This window comes from Triturus cristatus, chromosome 9 (genome assembly GCF_964204655.1).
Source record: "Triturus cristatus chromosome 9, aTriCri1.1, whole genome shotgun sequence".
Classification (NCBI taxonomy): Eukaryota; Metazoa; Chordata; class Amphibia; order Caudata; family Salamandridae; genus Triturus; species Triturus cristatus.
The window spans coordinates 170,360,764-170,379,837 of NC_140592.1; the positions used below are offsets into that span (position 1 = coordinate 170,360,764).

At 44.7% G+C, this 19,074-nt stretch overlaps 1 protein-coding gene across 10 annotated transcripts in view; it reads left to right on the forward strand.

Moving 5' to 3' along the window:
* The window catches only part of SLMAP (sarcolemma associated protein), a 1,011,035-nt gene that overhangs the window by 342,851 nt on the left and 649,110 nt on the right, over positions 1-19,074 (forward strand). For all 10 annotated transcript variants that reach the window (XM_085624675.1, XM_085624673.1, XM_085624676.1 and 7 more), the window contains exon 4: positions 5,628-5,664. In XM_085624675.1, the coding sequence (XP_085480801.1) occupies positions 5,628-5,664 (37 nt within the window). The remainder of the gene's footprint in view (positions 1-5,627; positions 5,665-19,074) is intronic.

A 19,074-nucleotide genomic window follows, 5' to 3' on the forward strand; every position in this document is an offset into this window, starting at 1 on the left:
TGTTTGTAATGTTCATTGAAAATATTTTTAAACGATATCAAATAATAATATTTGATTTTCCACTTACAGTTCATCATTGCAATGAAATTATTTTGTTTAAGTTGTATGAAATGTGCCATATCTGGATGTGCCCGCAGTTTTACAGGATTTTATTCTCTTGAGTTGCCTAACATCTCTAAACATCCTTATTCTAAAAGAAGTTTGAAATAACTCAACACAAATGCATAAAACTTAGTCTGTAATATTATTATTATTTTTTTTTTTTTTGGAAACCTTTATTACAGAGTTCAAGAGATATACAAGTATGGGCCTACAACCTTCAGGCCGGCCGCTAGTAGACAGTGAGACCATGAAACATATTCATAAACACAAGCAGCAAGCAGTAAAAAGTCCCACAGATCAAAAATATCATTTGCGGCCACATTGCCCAAACATCCCAAATGGCGGTTTCATTTTAAATGAAAAACAAGAAACAAACCCACAAGGCGGCAAAAATCTAGGCAACAGTATGTGCTCCCCTCGGGAGGGCTCTACCGACCTACAAGAATAAGAGGGGGGGAAGGGCAGGGGCAGAAAGTCTGTAATATTTTTTGCTTATTTAACCTTTGTAATGCAGTGTGAATGTGATAATCATGTGAACATCCAGTTATCTTTATTCCATGGTAAACGCTTTTTTTTGCTTGTACCAGCAGGATTTTACTCGATTTAAGAAAATATATGTGTACATATTTCGGATGTGAGGGAAGCCTTTTCTCTTCTTGTCACTGTGATGTGCAGTGCACTGACATTACAGTGACAAAAACTAAAGCAAATGGCACCAGGTATGTTTTTTTCTAAATAAAAAAGAATGGGGTGGATGGTGGCCGATAATGGGCCAAATGCTGCTCCAACAGTCTCTCTGATTCCCCAATGCTTGAAGAGAAGATTTGAGAATGTCAGGGAGAATTAAAAACATTATTAAACAATTGGGTGAGGGCCAGCCCATCCTGATATCTGGCTCATCTCACCCTTAGAGCATCCTCAACCCCATTGTAAGCAAGAGGAATTGTGGATTCTTTTGTGTGTAGTTCTAGCTTATGGGTCGGCAGAGTAGGTAATTCCAAATTACCTCTCAGCTGTAGTGGTAAATGACTGCTCTGTTTGGGCGCAGCCAGCAGCGAGGGAACCCTAGGAACCTTGGGAATTTCTGAAACCTAGAGACGCAGCAAATCCAGGATGGGGTGACATACATAAATCCTGCTATGTTTTCTTACTCAGAATACCCTTCAAACTGCAAATTTTGACTAAGTTCACACCCATGACAGGAACAGATCCAAACAGGGACCATGTCAAGATAACATTGACTTATTATAGACACACTTTCCGTCCTTTTCTGTCACCGTTCTAGGATCAACCACACGGGTAGGGTACCATTTTTATCAGTATGAATGTAGGAATGCTGCATGGTAGGAATTTTGTGTATTCTCCCAGATTCTAGAATTGTCACTCACTGAAATGTAAGAAAAATACATGACATTAGCAAAAATATAAGGTTCGTAGAATGTTTTGGACAAGAAAAGGTAATGAGATCCACATGCCACGCACCCTAGACTCCCCTGGTTGTCTAGTTTTTCAGAAATATCTGGATTTAGTAGGTCTCCCTTTGTGTGGCGGACAAATCTGGGTCCAAATACCACTGCTACCTACAGCACAAAAATGGTCCAGTTTTGCTGGCAGGGCTTTGATCTCTTCAGTGCATTTTGGTGCCTTTCCTGTATGACAACACAGAAAAGTAGAACATTTGTTATAGTCAATTGAATTTCTCTTTATTTTGGCTTTTAATGTTAGCCAGTGTGCAAGAAACAACATATTCTGCACAGTGCTCTGAATCACATGATGGTATGGGTAACCCCAGATTCAGAGTTGTATAAATCCCCACTATTTCTAAACTCCGTATCTTGGGCACTTATAAAAAACGCGTAGGTTCTTGTTTTCATTCATTAGATGTTGCTGTATAAATTCATGCATAGTGGGTACAGAATGAAAAATCATTAAAAGCTTCAGCTCAAGGTATTGCTTGCTTTTGGACAACCAACAAACCGTATATATCCCCCGACCAAAAGGGTCTGACAAACATAACAGAATATTACTCTTGTAAATGGTGCATCAGAGTGAAAAAGAATACAAATAAAAATATTGCCAGCTATTTCTATTTCCATTTTTTTAAAATTTGTATTATTGTAGAATAAAATTAGTTTATTTTGGTAAACCATGACTGAAGTACACAAATGACCCTTTGCTGTATTTGTAGTTTTGTTCAGTAGTATATACTTTTCCTGATTCATCCATGGGATTCACACCTGTTATCACCAAATATTGCCAAGTAGGCTGAAGGCACAAAAAATCTAAATAATGTACTACCACTTAGAAAAATAAAAAATTATATATATATCGCGCTTCGATAAGGTCACTCGACCGCACCCCTCCCATCCGGCCTGTTACCTCGTGAAGTTTGCATAAACTGTTCCCGAGTGCATGGAACAAGCCGACGCGTTTCGAGGCTTTGGCGCCTCTTCTTCCTGGGCTTCTGTGGAACAGCATTGAGGGAATACCTGATTGTTCTTGCCACACCTTTTTATTTCGCAGTTTGCCAATCATATATATATATATTTAACAACTCTGCTTGTTCTTGAAAGGTGGAAAGATGTGGATCTCAGGAGAGCAAACCTTTTGTTGATGCCAGTTTTGGGAAAACAAAACATTTTCTTGCAAATTACCTCCCCCTTACAAAAAAAAAATCACCTTTTACCTTGTTTCAAATACTTAAACGGTTCCATCCAGGAGAATCTACAATCCCTGGAAAGCTTTACAATTTGCAACATGCGAGGGAAAAATGGACTGAAGATTTACCTGGATAACCTTTGTGGAAAAAAGTTATTAAAGATTAAGTGAGAATGGCTCCAAATTTAAACAAGCATTTGCAATGCATTAGGTCTCGCATTTGCGAGACTTTGGTCTATTGGCATTGTAAATGACAATGCCTTTTATGTATGTGTTTTGAAAACCTGCAAGCGGTGTGTAAACTCAGCACTTTCTACTTATGGTCGGTGCATTGTCTGGCCTTGACTTGCAGCCTATTCTTTTCCGAGATATTTAGATGCCACATAAATCATGCCACCCAAAGGGTAGAGTAGTGAATTCTATCCACAAATTCTCAAAAGGAATCTTACAAGAACGTATATCAGTGCATCTCACGCAGCGTTCCTAGTATTCTTGAGTGAGAGATCACTCATTTGAAATATAAATAATAACGTTTTGGAACAAAAGAGTGTCAATATCATAGTAACAGCAATGTATTTGACAAAAAAACACTCATGTGCCATGCAGAAGGAACATTGCACTTAACAATGTACACACCTCACTGTAGGAGTAGGAACGGGATTGTTGACATTTAAAAGGAGAACGTTTATTTTCTACTCTAGATCAAATTATTGAAATTGTCCGATTTCAATTAGGCTATCACATCTGAAACTGTATTTACTCCTGTATCGTCAACTTCGAGATAAAGAATCAATTTATGTATTATCAATTCACAATGAGATATTGATAATAATGCAATTTGCCTCTATATGTGATACGTAATTATGTTTTTGTGCACGTATTATTATTAAACTACTAAACCTCATCCAGTCACCGCCATACTAGGTGTAGCACCACAATAATGTAGTTGAGTAAACGGGAAGGCAAAAAAGCATGTTTACCTTTCAATAATAATAATAAACAGAAGCAAACTGGGATAAAAAGTAGGTAAATGTACTGCAATCGATTGAAATAAAAGGAACAGATGATGGCACATGTGCACTGTGAAGCTAAGCTATATAAATTAATGTGTTTTTGTGTACTGTAACTGGTGCGCATGTCAAACACTCAAAACAAAAGAAATTAAGGTTTGCGGAGGGGGTAGGGTCGTACTCCACTTGAGGAAAGTCTGTGGCTGCATTCTTTCGTGCTGCAGCCATGCCAGTGAGTGACTCGGCGGAAGTGATTTAAAGGGCAGTTGAGGGCTAGTGGCTGTCTAAGATCTCCTCCACTGCATGCCTCCTTAGCCTAACCCTGCTTGGTGTACATTTAAGTTCTAAATGCGGTCTCACATGAGGAGCCTAACCCCGCTCGGCCACTGTGAAACCAGGCTATATAAATTAATGTGTTTTTGTGTAATATAACTGGTGCGCATGTCAAGTGCTCCAATTCCTCTGGTCGAGTCGGCGCTATAGGAAACTTCTAAAACAAAAGAAAATCAGCTTTGCGTGCTGAGGGGTTTGGTGGTGTATTTTGCTTGAGTTAAGTCTGTGGCTGCGTTCTTTCCTGCAGCAGCCATGTCAGTGAGTGACTCGGCGGAATTGATTCTAAGGGCTGTTGAGGGCTAGTGGCTGTCTAAGATCTCCTCCACTGCATGCCTCCGCAGCCTAACTCCGCTTGGTGTACATTTAAGTACTCAGTGCGGTCTCACATGAGGAGCCTAACCCCGCTCGGTGTACATTTAAGTACGGTGCGGTCTCAAATGAGGGGACGTGGTATCTGAAGTCGCGTTGGTAGGCAAGATTAAACTAGGAGGAGGAGAAGGAAAAGCATGAAAACAATACAGATAAAAAAAAGCAAAAGACTGCTGTGGGGGCTGTGTGCACTAGGAGGGGGGGAAGGCTTATAACATGGAAGCATAAGCGAAATCAAAACGGAGCAGTGAAATGAAAACGGAGCCGGAAAAAGATAAAAAAAGGTCTTTGAAACAAGTGATAACAAGGCAAGCGAAAGGACACTGTACTTTACCGGTGCTCCTGTGCCTTGGGAGGAAGTGCTCTCTCGGCTGCGGGAACGAGACAGGAGGCAGGAAAGAACAATTGCGGTCCGGCCGCAAAAGTGAAAACGACCCGACTGGCAAGTTCCACGGCAAATTAATTAAATAATCAAGCGCGGTCCCGAAAGTGAAAGAGGACCGCGCTACAGCCGGTGCATGGGTGGAACAAGCATCGATCTCTTGTGTTTATGGGGCCATGTGTTTCTAATTAGAAACACATGGCCCCATAAAGATAAGAAAGTGCTTTGCGACAGCAGCAAAGCAGGCGACCCAGTCTGATCGGAGGCGAAAGGGCATCACCCAAGAACCCTCATTTCCAATGGCCGGCCACCGTTTAGCAGAAACGGTGACGCCAGCCAATGGAAATGAGGGGCGGGGTTTAAAGCCCTTTTCTGAAAATCCTCATTCACAATAAATCTCGCTGAGGTGAGCAGCGCTTTGCGCTGCAACGCCACGCGAGACCTAAAAAGGGGGCTAAGCATTAGGAGAGTGGGGAGAGTTGGTAGACTTGAAGCCTCAGCAGCAAGAGATTAATTGTTATGGCATTTTTAAAATGTTGAGGTTCTCATAGTTAAATGGAAAAGAGTCATAATAGAGTTAACTTTCCACTGCTATTGTTCCTTTTTCAGGTCAAAAGTAAAATAGATCTGGGAAGTTAAATATTTACAGGAATTGCTGAGAGGAATATTGAACTTTCGCTCCTTTCTCTTTGCATGTTAATAGTTCAGCTGCCCCTTTGTACATAAATTAAAGCACTCCAGTTTGAAACCGTATTTTCTTTTGATTTTCCTAGCGTTATCCAAGCACCATTGCCAAGTCCCGTTGATAAGGTAAGATTAATGTTATTTATCGGCTGTATTTTAAATGATTTTTATAATGGTCTTAAATTAACTATATTCTGAAGCAAAAAGATGTCTCTTGGTTTTATGAATCCACTATGGCACAAACTTTTACCATTTAGCTCTGTTCAAACAGGAATATTCTTTTAACTGTAAGGACTTTTATCTTTTGAATGTATATAAAATTCTCTTTGTAACAATTTAGCAGCACAAATCAAAGTGATCAGAAACAGATTATCATGAGCACCACTATATGTGTATTGTGGAATTAAAGTCCAATTCGTCTTCTTTCCAGTTCGATGTTTATTTTCAAGATACTTTCTTCAAAGATCACAGTTAATTTTCTCTTGGCATGCTATAATGTTCTTCATATAGCTAACACGTGTTTCGTCAGACTCTATGCGATTGCATCTCTGACTTCATCAGAGCTCTCACAATCTCTCTAGTCCAGACGTCAATAATTATTTAGGTTTCACCATTCCTTCCCTGTCCTCCATCCAGGACAATAGATACCCCAATTAAAATCCTTCTGGCCCGAGTGGCAGAGAGTACTCCACACTCATTTTCCGTCGGTGTTCTGCTTGCTCGAATCTGACGAAACACGTGTTGGCTATATGAAGAACATTATAGCATGTCAAGAGAGGATTAATTGTGATTTTTGAAGAAAGTATCTTGAAAATAAACATCAAACTGGAAAGAAGACGGATTGGACTTTAATTCTACAATACACATATAGTGGTGCTCAGGATAATTCGTTTCTTGTTGCAGGACTGGATTTATCTAGTTCATATGTGTGGGTAAAGAGCCTTGCCACATTCAGTCTTTGTTGTCTTGAAAATCAAGTTATCCTTATGATGTGTGACTTGATTTATTACTAAATCAGGGTCAAGAAAGATGCCTCAAGAGCTTGGTGGCTGTCCTTTGTGACCTTATGAAGTATCCCATGTCTGATGTGATCGGGCTTCTTTTCAGAGGCCCCAAAATGACACTTATAGTAAAAATGTTGAGGGACTCCTTAACTGAGTTTTTGCCAAGCTTAAATTTTAGTAAACAGACCTCTAATGAATGATGTCCGAAAGGCTTCCAAGTCCTAAGATGGCTGTTGAGCATATGATGAGTACCGACCTACAGCGTAACCAATGTGAGCTGGAGGGGACCAGTTTAGGATTTCTTTCCAACTTCTGGTTTTGAACATCTGGCAGACGGCACTTGGGGCCATAGCTATTACAGGCCCAACAACATCGATTCATAAGTCTTCTGAGAGGGTCATTTTGCCCACTTCTTCCAGCAGGAATCCCAGTCTAGAATTTACTTTCCAGACCCACCTCCTAGGAGGGGGAATTTCTTCTGTATCAAACCACCAGGTGAGTAATCTGTGGTTGGTTAAACGTGTCCATCATAATTTATACGTTACTTTACTTCGGTAATGCTCTTTTTGGTGGATACTCTTAGCAACACATTCCTCCTCCCCACAATGTCAGTGAAACGTCAAATCTGTTGGCTGTGCCTAGCATTTTTGGACCCTCTACGGTCTAAAGAATAAAGACGTCCGCATGCAGAGGAGTATCCTTTATATGGGTGTATTTGGTAATTGCATGAGGGAGTATGGCGTCTCACCAGAGGTCGAAGGAGTCACCTGGAGCTGTTGCAAGTCTTTCCGGGTCCATTCTGGCTGCTCATGAGGGGAAGTGACGACTCTGCGGTTAGATATAATAGCCACCAGAAAAAAAGTACTGAAGGTTTTTGCTTGTGATTACCTGTAGTTTTCATCTCTAATAATGATCCACTGATGTGCCTGTCTGGCTTACGGACTGATGCGCATGCTTATTAGTCAAATGGTCAATGCTGACATTTAATTCTGGGGTTACCTAGCTGTTTGATGCAAGGACATTTCTTTGCTTGAGACTGATTGGATAAAGGCACTCTGCCTACTTATTGTTTCCTGTACTTTCAGGACATCACGCAGATAATATTTGAAAATATTACATATATTGTAAGATTTTGGGTGACATTTGGTGGAAGCTGTTAGAACCTTAAATCTTTTGCTCTTTTTTGTTGATTTTAAAATGTCCATTGCCTAGAACTTGTCTTCAGTATCTTGCAGTTGAGTGTTTGTAAATGCTAGATAAGATTCAAGTGCTTTGTAATGTTAGTGTTCTTTGGCCTCTTATATTGTCCTTTATGGCTGGAGTGATGTCCTTATTAGTTATTCTACTGTGAGGCCTGGGAGAATGAGCATGGTATTACAGGGCTTGCATTTCCATTGTTGCTGTTATTGTTGTAGTTAAGTGTGGCCATTTCTTCTTGCATAATCTTTTCATGTGGGATGATTAAAGTGTGCCCATGTTCATTGATTTGTGCAGAAATCCTAGCGGCATACATTTCGGCAAGTCTTGTGTTTTTGTTTATTAAATGTAATCAGTTTTTGGTTTCCTGCCAGACTAGCGTATGATTTCTTCATGACCATAATATCCTCAGAATTGTAGGTTGAAGCTGTTAGCCGCAGAAAGAGAACCATGGTACTTGTGTAACAGTTGTTCAGAAATGCAACAATGGATTCAACAGTGCGATACGCTCAAAAATAAGTGATCAATACACAGAGTGCTAGGCAGAAAGATTAAGCTATAGTTTGCTGTCCAGAATATATGGGCTCATCAGTACATTAACTGTACCCACACAAAATCCACGCACAGCTATGCAGAGTAAAACAACCATTGTCAATATCATCAAATGTGTGGAGTAGCAATTAAGGTAGAAAACGTTGAATTTAGTACAAATTTGTTGGTCTGTTGATGTTTTAAATCGTTTTCCGTCATGTACCCATCGTTGCTATTGTGTTACTTTGTTATTTTGTTTGAGTTTTGCCCTCTTCTAAGGGCACATATGCACAGGATACATTTGCCAACAACCTCTTTCTCTGACTTTTCAACATTTAGTGGTCCTTGTACACCTTCAAGCTTGGAGTGCTTGGTTATTTTAATGTAGGTTATTGATTTTAAATACTTTACTATTCTCATAGTACATACTTAATATTTTCTTTTTATGGTACACATGCTATGAGGACCAGGTTGAAGAGTGCTTCCCAGAGAAAGGAGGTGGTGAAACTTTAAAATATCTGCTAGCAGGCAGGTTGAGTTCACATGAACAGTGCTAGGAAATAGTTGGCGGACCGCGGCTCATGTAAAATTATTGCTGATCTGTATAGAAGTGGTGTAGTCGGGGGCATCAGTGAACATTCAGCTAGAATGGTAACCTAGTTGTGATGATAATTGACAATGAACAAATACTCTGTATTGCTAAGCTGCAAATACCCAGTGGCCCTTCTGCAGAGCCTCTCTGTATGTTCACTGTGTACCTGCAGACTTATGCATGTCAGTGATTTCTTATTGCCATCCTCACTTGACCTCCTCTATTTGCTGCCTTCTTTTGCCCTGGTTTTTTTAATTTAACTAGTCCCGACACCATGAATGTTGTGGAATGGACTCACTTTTATTTGAGGCAATTTCAGGGAGGTCGGTATTACTCCTTAGTTATTAAAATGTCACATTTAGTTTGTGTTTGGAGATCAGGCTGGACCTCCTGCTGGGTTTCAGTCACAAATAAGATATTTGTGTTTGTTAAAATAACACATAATCTGGGATGGCAATTGAGGTTTACACTGCTGTTCTTTGGTGACAAAAGTGCTTATGCATTTGGGGTGTTCATGCAGGCTCAGCAACTTCTGTCCATCTCGACTCGTATGCCTTCTACTTTAACCCCTTCCCCGCTCATGACGGAACCACTCCGTCATGAGCCACGGTTGCGCTGTGCTCATGACGGAGTGGTTCCGTCATGCTGCGGCCGTTGGCGGCCGCTCCTCCCACGCGACGCTAATTCCCCGCCTGTGCGGGCGATTAGCGCAGTGGGTGGAGTCATGACGGAACCACACCGTCATGAGCACAGCTCACCCGTGACTCATGACGGCGTGGCTCCGTCATGAGCACAGCGGCGCCGTCAACCCCCCCAAACTCCCCCAGCTGCCAACAGTTTAGTTCAAGACCATCGTCTTGTCAGAGGCGCTTCACCCAGGAACGGACTCAGCTGAACTGTTGCTCCCCTTCAATGAAGCCCTCACTGACATTCTCCTGTGGACATGGGCCAAACTTTGCACTGGGGCTTCTTTGCAGCACATGATTGCCTGATGCCAGTGTTCTGCCCCAGAAGACCCAGCCTTCCTCTCCCAGCACCCCTTCCCTGAGAGCCTGTTTGTGCGGGACTCAACAGTCAAGTTTAACCCAAATGCGTTCCCTTCCATCCCACCGGACAGGGAATCGAGGAGCATTAACACCTCTGGTAAGCACATTTTCTTTTCCAGCAGGCTAGCCTTGTAGTCTGTGAACACTACATGCCTCTTTGCCCAATATTCCCATCTGTTGTGGCACTCAGTTGCGCAGCTGTTTCCCAAGCTTTTCTCAGGAGGACTGAGCCATCCTCAACCAAGCCTTGGGGAACGGTCAGGATGCAGCAAAGTTTTCCGTTGGCTATGGGCTCTATGCAATGGCTTCTACTGGTGCACTCTCACCACGCCAGGTGTCAGTCTACTGGATTTTGGGGGGATGCCTGATTGTCCTTGATTGACATGCTGTTCGATGGCTTTTGTCCATTTGGTTACAAAGCTGACGTGGCACTCGAGCACTTTTGGGAGAGTCCGGTTACTGCCAGGTCTCTTGGGCTTTCTGTATTTGCCATGTCCCAGCAACAGTTCTTTTGCTCCTACTTCAAACGTGGTTGGGACTCATATGGGCATCTGTAATACTAACCATTCCCAACAGCCCAGCAGACTACCCAGTCATTTCATGGACGGTTTCGTGGGAGCCAGACCGCGTGCAGTCCAGTCCCTCTCCCTACTGTAGCCTCTGAGCCTTTTTAGTGCATCCTCTATCTAGCACCGCTATCCCATTGGTGGCAGAATCAGGTACCACCTGCCCCAATAGTCTGCAATTACATTTATTAGGTTGATGCTTCAAATTAAGCAGAAAGGGCACACCCTTCTAAATGTGGAAACCCCTCCACCTTTGCCACCAGAGTGGCTGACTGAGTACCACCTCTCCTTGCTTTGTCAGGAAGTACAGACTCTTTTGGGCAAAGGAGCCATCGAGAGGGAGCCCGCACCAGAAGTAGAGCTTGGTTTTTATTCCCTCTGCTTTCTAGTGCCCAAAAAGGACTGAGGACATCTGCGCCACCTCAACTAATTTTTGAGGAAATAGAAATCCAAAATGCTCATGTTGGCTCAGGTTCTCTTTGCCCTGGGCTCTGGATGGTAGTGCTGGACCTTATTCCGCATCTCCATCCTGCTGATTCAGACGTTACCTGCAGTTCACAAAGTATTTCCATTTTGCTGTGCTTCCTTTCGGCCTTACTAGTTCCCCTTGGGTGTTCATGAAAGTTATGGCTGAAGCTGCAACTTATCTGCAGAGGTCGGGGCTTCCAATCTTCCCCCTACCTCGACGACTGGCTACTGAAGGCGGGCTCACCTCAAGCACTTATCACCTGTGTCCAGACTACGGTGGAACATCTGTAATCGCTTGAGTTCACAGTCACACCCGAACCTTTCAGACACTTTCATCTGAGTAATTCGGGACACAGTATGAGTTTGAGCCTATCCTTTGGAGCAGCGAGTCGAAGAGATCTGATGGAGATTTCTAACTGCCGATTCCTCACCTTAGAATATCCCCTCGACTGCAGACTGGACCTTAAAAGTCTTGAGCAGTATCTCTGCCCGCTGGTGGGTGGCATAGATTAGCTGCGTGTTGGGATTGACGTTGCAGTGCCTTCATACGCGCCACCCCGCCACACTGACATCAGTTCCTTTTTTTCCGCACCAACAGTGCTGATCCAGAGAGCTTCCTCAACCACCTTTTGGTCAACTTTTTTCAACTTTTTGTTGAGTAGCTTTTTCTTTTTTTTTTATAGCTTGCTCTGTGTGCTAGGGACATGCCGAAACCCTCCAGTTTGAAGCATTTTGGTGATTGTCAACGTCCGATGTTGGCTCCCCACCTGGTTTGTCTCTTGTGCATGGGATCGGGACACGACCCCAAGGCCTGTGCCAACTGCTAGTCCATGCACCTGAAGGCCATCGGCGACTGTGCGATGAAGCTCCAGGCGGTGCGACAAAAGGTGGCTCTGTCTCGATCCCGATCTCGTTCCCATGGACGCTTTTCATGCCGGTCCAGGAGATGTCCCCATGAATGGTGGTCTTTAAGATTCAAGACTTCCTTTCTGAAGTTAGGCAAGTCTAAGAAGCATAAGAATTTGTTAAAGCATTCTTCTGCTTCACCCATTCGACCTCGTGCTTCTAAGCCTCCGCTTCTGCACTCCACCTACAGAGCCAGCATCAGGGCCCACCCACACTACATAGAGTTTCCCAGCAGTGGGTCGACGCCTGCCCAGTTACCGCTCAAAATGCTCACCTTGGCTCAGGTTTCATCTACTCTGCATCCCGGAGACTGACTGGTAACGTTGGATTTGGAGGACACTTATTTTCACATCCACCTCCTGCCTGCTCACAGACGTTGCCTGCAGTTCACAGTGGGTCACAAATACTTTCAGTTCGACCTCACCAGCTCATCTTGTGTGTTCCCCAATGTGATGGTGGTGGTTGCAGCACATCTGTGGAAGTCAGGGGTTCCAGTCTTCCCTACCTAGACAACTGACTGTTGAATGCAGGCTCGCCACAGTCAGTAAGTCTTCCAGCATTCGCTGCAGTTTTCCATCAATCTGCTCAAGTCATGTCTGACTCCCTCTCAGACGCTCCCTTTCATCAGAGTCATTCTGGGCACAGTGCCATTTTGGGCCTATTCTCCAGAGCGGCAAGTCTCGGATATTTAGGCTATAATACCGATGTTCCACCTCTATCCTGGATTTCTGTGACCACATCGCCTTCTGGATCCTGGTGGTAAAACATGCCCATTGGCATATGCAGGCTCTGTAGTCCCAGTGGGCGCAGCATCAGGGGAATCTCTCCTACCAGATATCGGAGACCACTGCAAAAGACCCGACATGGTGGCTAACGAACCGAGATTCGGTCAGCGGCAGACCCCTCTCCCTTCCCCACCTGTATCTTACAGTGGAGACAGATGCATTACTTCTAGGTTGGGGCTGCCATCTGGGAGGTGGAGATCCGCAAACTCTGGTCTCCAGGAGAGTTCTAGCTCCTCATTAATCTGTTTGAGTTGAGAGAATTTTCTGGCACTGAAAGCTTTCCTACCATACATCAAAGGGAGGCTGGTTCAGGTGTTCATGTACAGCATCATCACCACCATGTGGCATTGCAACTAACAGGGCCTAGTGGGTTGCGGACCCTGTGCCAAGAGGCTCTGCGTTTCTGGAGCTGGCTGGAATGATAGGACATTTTCCTAGTTCAGCATCTGACTGGCTCTTTGAACACCAGGGCAGACAAGCTCAGCCGAAGGTACCTCATGGACCACGAATGGCATCTGCAACCGGAGGTGGCATGCACTCTTTGTTTAAGTGGGGCGAGCCTTGACTCTATCTTTTCACCTCTGCCTAGAAGCTCAATGTTATTATTTCCGTTCATTGGAGTTTCCAAGGTGACTCTTGTTTAGAGTTGCGTTTTGTCTTGAGTAGAGTTCAGGACTCTTGTATGCATTTCTGCCGATACCACTACTGCCAGATTCTCAAGAAAATTCGGACTGACTGAACCCAAGTCCTCCTAGAGGCTCAATATTGGGCTCAAATGGTGTGGTATCGGGGTCTATCAAGGGTCGTGAGGTGATGTGGCCCAAGTATAGATGCGAATGCCTTGAAGAACTCACTTGGGAACTCGTTTGGTCCCAGTGATTTGCACGACGCGATTCCCGATGCTGCCGATATTAATTCTACAAGATCGTCAAGAATTCCGTGCGGCGTCGGACAGTGCCCTGGGCAGGATATCCTGGAAGAAATTCTCTATCTGGGATTCTGATATAACCTCATGCTTGGTGTAGAGGGAGCGGTGAAATTCAGCAAAGATCTTGGCAATAGATGTGGGGTTGTTATCGTCTCTCCTGTGGATGATGCAAGTATGGGTATTTCTGTCGGTTTGAGAGAATACTGGCACAGTCTGTGAAACAGTTTCCAAGATCCATACCCCATTGGTAAATCCTGCTCTGCAAGGCCTGCCAGGCATGTTTAGCACCGTCAAGGAGGCTTTGGTATCTTTTCTGCAGTGCCGCCAGTTGTCTGTGAGCACTGTTGCCGTCTAGCTTTTGTACGCCACTCTGAGATGTGAGTATCTGCGCTTCGAGTTGTATTATGGTAGATTTCTTCTGGTGGCCGTGCATTGGCTAATATCGAACCTGAGGATGGTGGGTTTCATGGCCTCCCATAGGATAGAGACAGAGGGTACTGATTCTGCGTTTAAAGAGAAATGTTCTAGCATGGCTGCGTGGAGATTCGTTTGTAGACAAGGTTATGGAGGTGCCAAGGCGACATTCGCCAATGAAATGCGGAACGCCCGGGCCTATTTGTAGCTTGATTTGGACTGGGGAGTGATCTAACAGGCCTCTGGGCAGCATCTCTATCCCTGCCACTCTGGGGATGTGGGCCCTAGTAATGAAAATATAGTCCAATCTGGAGAATGACCTGTGTACTGTTGAGAAATGCGTGTAACTGGTGTCTGTGGGATGAAAGGTCCTCCATGGGTCCGCCCAGGCCAGTGTCTGTTTTAAGGGCCCCAGCCTACACTCCCTTGGCGTGTGATGTGACGTAGTAGGGTGACATGTGCCCCGGTCGGGGTCTAGCACATCGTTCCAGTCCCCCCCCCCGCTAGTGACAGTATGTCAGGTAATAAACTCCAAGTATCGATGAGGTGCTCTGTAAATGCCTGGCTGAGAGGTGGAGGGGGCATATATGCTACCCAAAACTATGGGTTCTCCCTAGAACGTGCCATGTGTAAGCAAGTATCGGCCCAGCGTGTCAGCCCATGTATGCATGTGTGAGTACGGAATTCTGCGGTTGATTATTATAGCAACCTCCCTGGACCCTCTGGTAAACCCTGAATGTAATACTTGTGTGTAGCCATAGTGGGCGAGGCAGGGGGTACGAGCCCCCATTAAGTGAGTTTTTTGCAAAAGCAGGACATCCGCCCCCAAGCGCTTCATGTATTTAAGAATTGCCCCCGCCTGATCTTGTCGAGGAGGCCCGAACATTCCAAGAGACCACTTTAATCGCTCCGGGTGGAACAGCATTATTAGGAAGTGACATCACATTAGAAGTGAAGTGAGAGTTAATGACAAGTGTGACGTAGGTAACACTAGTGAGTGACGTACTGTAGACGCATAGAACTAGTAAAACAAGTAAAAATCGGAACAGTAACACCCTCCACCCATCCCCACCCCAATACCTCAAAGAACACTGAAGTATCTGTCGCGGAAAGTATACAGCTCTCACCCCAACCAGAGATGAGGGCTGATACAGTCCAAGAGTCCCCAAAGGTCCCATCCCTATTGTATGCCTTTGGGACCTGTGAAATAGAACAGTTTCTACGTAGTAGCCCTTGTCGTTGCCAGTACTTGATCCAGTAAGTAGATGATTCGCCTCATAGTGGACTTTGCGGGTCTAGGTGCAGATATGTTGCGATTTATGAATCCGCCTTCTGGGTGCCAAGTTATTTGTCTCTGCGAGAGCGCCAAGATGATCTTGAACGGTGCCGCCGCTTGTCCTTGGGGGTTTTATTCTGTTGTAGGCGTGGGTTCCCGGATGATGGGTCCGAGTCTCGAGGCGGTGGTGTGCAGGCCCTGACCGATAAGCGTTCGTCTGACCATTGAAAGACCTCCTCAGGGGTGTCGAAGAACAATGTGCTGTTTTTATAGCTGATTCTGAGTCTGTCCAGGAAGAGCAGCATGTAGGATATTTGCAGTTCACCGAGGCGAGCGTTGGCAGCAGTGAATTACTGTCTCTGCTGTTGTACTGATTTGGTATAGTAAGGAAAAATCATTATCGGGTGGGACTTGAAGGCTAGGGAATTTTGACCACAGCTTGTCTCAGGATCACGTCCCGGTCGTGGTAGTTGAGGATCCGCACGATCAAAAGGCAGGGACTAGCGCCCGGTGGCGGTTTGGCCACGAGTGCTCGTTGAGCCCGTTCCAGCATGAAACGAGGGCAGGGCATCGTCTGATATCCAAGATTTGAGCCAGTGGTCTAAGAACGCACACATGTCCGAGCCCACACACCCCTCAGGGAACCCCACGAATCGCAAATTATTACAACGGGCTCCCCATTCTACATCTTCAACCCGCGTAGCCAGCCCTCGAGTGAGTCTCTCTTGGGTACGAACTTTGCCTTGTAGTTCCATGACGGCATCTTCTGCTCCAGATATCCTGTTTTCGGCCTGTGCATTGCGAAGCTCCTGCCGCAATAGCATGATATCTGCTCCAACCGCACCAATTTTATCGTCCAACGTATCCCTTGATTGTGTGATCGCTGCAAGAAGCGCGGCATTATCTAGTATAGCTGTAGGGGTGTCACTCTGGCTGTATGACTGGCGGCTCCGCCAATATATTTATCCAAAGTGCTCTGTTTCGAGGCCTGGCCAGCAGCTTGGCCTTTAGACATGGCGGCTGTTTAGGGGTATCTGGTAAGGGTAGTGCAGGCGTCTTGGTGTAGAGTTTAGGATGCTGGGGTCTCGAGCCTTTTCGGGGGGAGTCTGCGCGTCAAGGGCTGGTCCTACCCGCAAGCCACTCCGGGGCCTAGCCCAGCCGCTTCCGCAAGCAGGACCTAGCCCCCAGCCTCTTACAGATGCCTCCCGGTAGTCCGGTAAGCCACGACACCTCTGCGGAGGGCACCAAGGCTGAAACATGTTGACCCTATGGCCACACCGAACCATGCAAGGTTGAATTATCCAGGCATGGCTCGCACACTAATTTTAGCCCTGACCCCCAGAATGTTCCATTAAAATTGAGCTTTAACATACCAGGGAGTTAGTTTTAACTTCACATTCACTATATTCATTTACTCCCTCCACACCTGGCTCATCTGAAGGTTTTAGTATACCTCTTGTCACCTACAACTTAAAACATCCCTGAGCTCCTCCCTCACAGTGAGGGGGTTGTAGCCTGCACTGCAAACAGGCTCGCAGTGCAAGTAGGTTCTCGATGATGAAGCATGCCACCCATGGGTGGGTGAGGGAAGTTGTCCTATAAAAGGGAACCCCGCGCACTCCTCCTTCTTTTCTCTTTGACCCAGGGTGGCCTGTTTTTGTATCATTATATTATGTTCTTTAGATCATAAACCACTTTGTTTTTCTTTTTTTTCTGTTCCACGCTGCACAATGGGTTTTATCTATTTTTTCTTTTTAGTGAACTCTTTCCCCTCTCCCCACCATGCAACAGCTTGCAAAACTTTAATAACCTACAGAAGTATTCCACGTTAATCAAAAAGAAGGCATCCAGTGCAGGAAAGTGCAATCAGGTCTATACTTCTCATTTGATTGTCTTCTAACTAATATCAACCCACTTCAATATTTATAATGCCAGCCTATTTTACTACTCAGCAGGCAATAGTACACTTTTAATGAAATGGCTCATTGGATACGTTTCTAATCTACTATTAATGTATTACATCGGACACTGATACTGGGTGCCCTCAGTTTTCATGGAAGTGAAAGCTCTGACCCATCACTATGCTGGCCACCATCTACATAGAAATGGGACTCCTGCAACATATCCACAAACGTTCTGGTGTTAGGAGACATACTAAGTCTTACCATAGCATCCCAACTGACCTACCAATGGATAACCATATTAATACTGATTGGTCCTACCACTCCCAGATTCCTTTCCGTCTAAACCCTCTCTCCGCCAAGTCACAGAAACAGTATAATCCCTCTTATTATTGATCAAGAGGTAGTAAAAATACCACCCTTCACATCTTAAGCTCCATCAGCGTTCTTCCTTCTAGCACTACCAATAATGCAGACAAATCTTCTTTAGTAGATCACTATAACACCTTAATTGAAAACCATCTACTTGGGGAGAAAGAAAAAAAAAAAAAAGGTCCTGTTCCAAATACGACGATCAGTTGTTCATAAATATAAAAGTTAATCCCCACACTCCAAGAAAAGTAAGTAGAAAAAAATCTTTCATCAGACGAAGTGTGTTGGGCCCGGACATTACAAGTTTATTTTTTTCAAAAAAGTCTTTTGAGTCACAAGATCTTAGTGACTCCTTCGCTGGATGTAGAAGTGCAAAATCACCGACTCCATTGTTAGATTGTTTTTTTTCCGCCATTGTGTTCAGACTTGATCCAGTATGATCCCGGTCTCAACGAGTTCGTCTGTTCCCATCATGGCACTGAGCTCCCTGACTTCTACATCACTGTGAGAAGACTCTTTGATGTGTGTTTTTGACTTGTTGCGCCGGATCGATCCTTCGGTCTCAGTGATGATAAGCAACCGAGGCTCTTTGGGGCTGTTAGGGCCACCACGTGCTCCGGACTGCCTTCAGAGAATTAAGACTCTTCTGGGGTAATGGAACAAATGCTCTTCAAGAGATACCCCCATTGTTGTTCTAAATATTCTAAAGCCGACCCCCATGTCATCTACAACTTGCGTCTCACTGGACAAGAATGAGAGCTGCTGCGACGACTGTTTGGTGTTCCGCAGCAAGAAGAACTCACGTTAGCAGTGAGATCAATGGTGTGCATGTAGCAGAAAGGCCAAGTCTACTTTGGAGATGCCCGACCTCTTTGGTGAAGCTGATCCCCTGGGTGCCGAAGGAGAACAGGAGGAGGCGTTGGGTGAGTTGGTTGAGCTCTCAGGCCACCAGCTCAGGCCCGAATACATTGACTCTGAGGCCTCATAGTCTGGCAAAGAGTTCTTCTAGGAGGAGGAAGAAGAAGCTTTCGGTGATGCTCCATCCACCTCGGTTTGCTCCAGTATGTGTGAAGACCACTCCAAACACGATGCCCCTTGCCTAGCTCCGCCCCTCTGGGTGACCGGCATCGAGCCCAGTGCCAAAATTGCCCCCACCTTCTGTTCTGGCATCATCCTCTAGCACTGGCCGACACCAGTACCAGACCTTTGATCCGAGGAGAGACCCATACAAAGCCCTCGATCCACGACAGCCGTCGGGGTGTGAAAGGAAAGGCCTTTTTCTAGCACAGAGCAAAATTTAAATGTCTGTAAATGAACTGTGCAGATATTTCAGCATGTACATAATAAGAAAAACACAAATGAAGCACATTTTTGGGTAATTTTTAAGTGTGCTGAAAACAAATATTTTGATACGATCAAAACAGTCAATGCACTAGGTGACACCATTTTCACATATCGTTTGAGCGCTGTGTAGTTTTTCCAGTAAAACTGTATGTTTGTGCAAATGTAATGATCATTTAAATTGAATATGTGTTATCTGTAATGGCAGA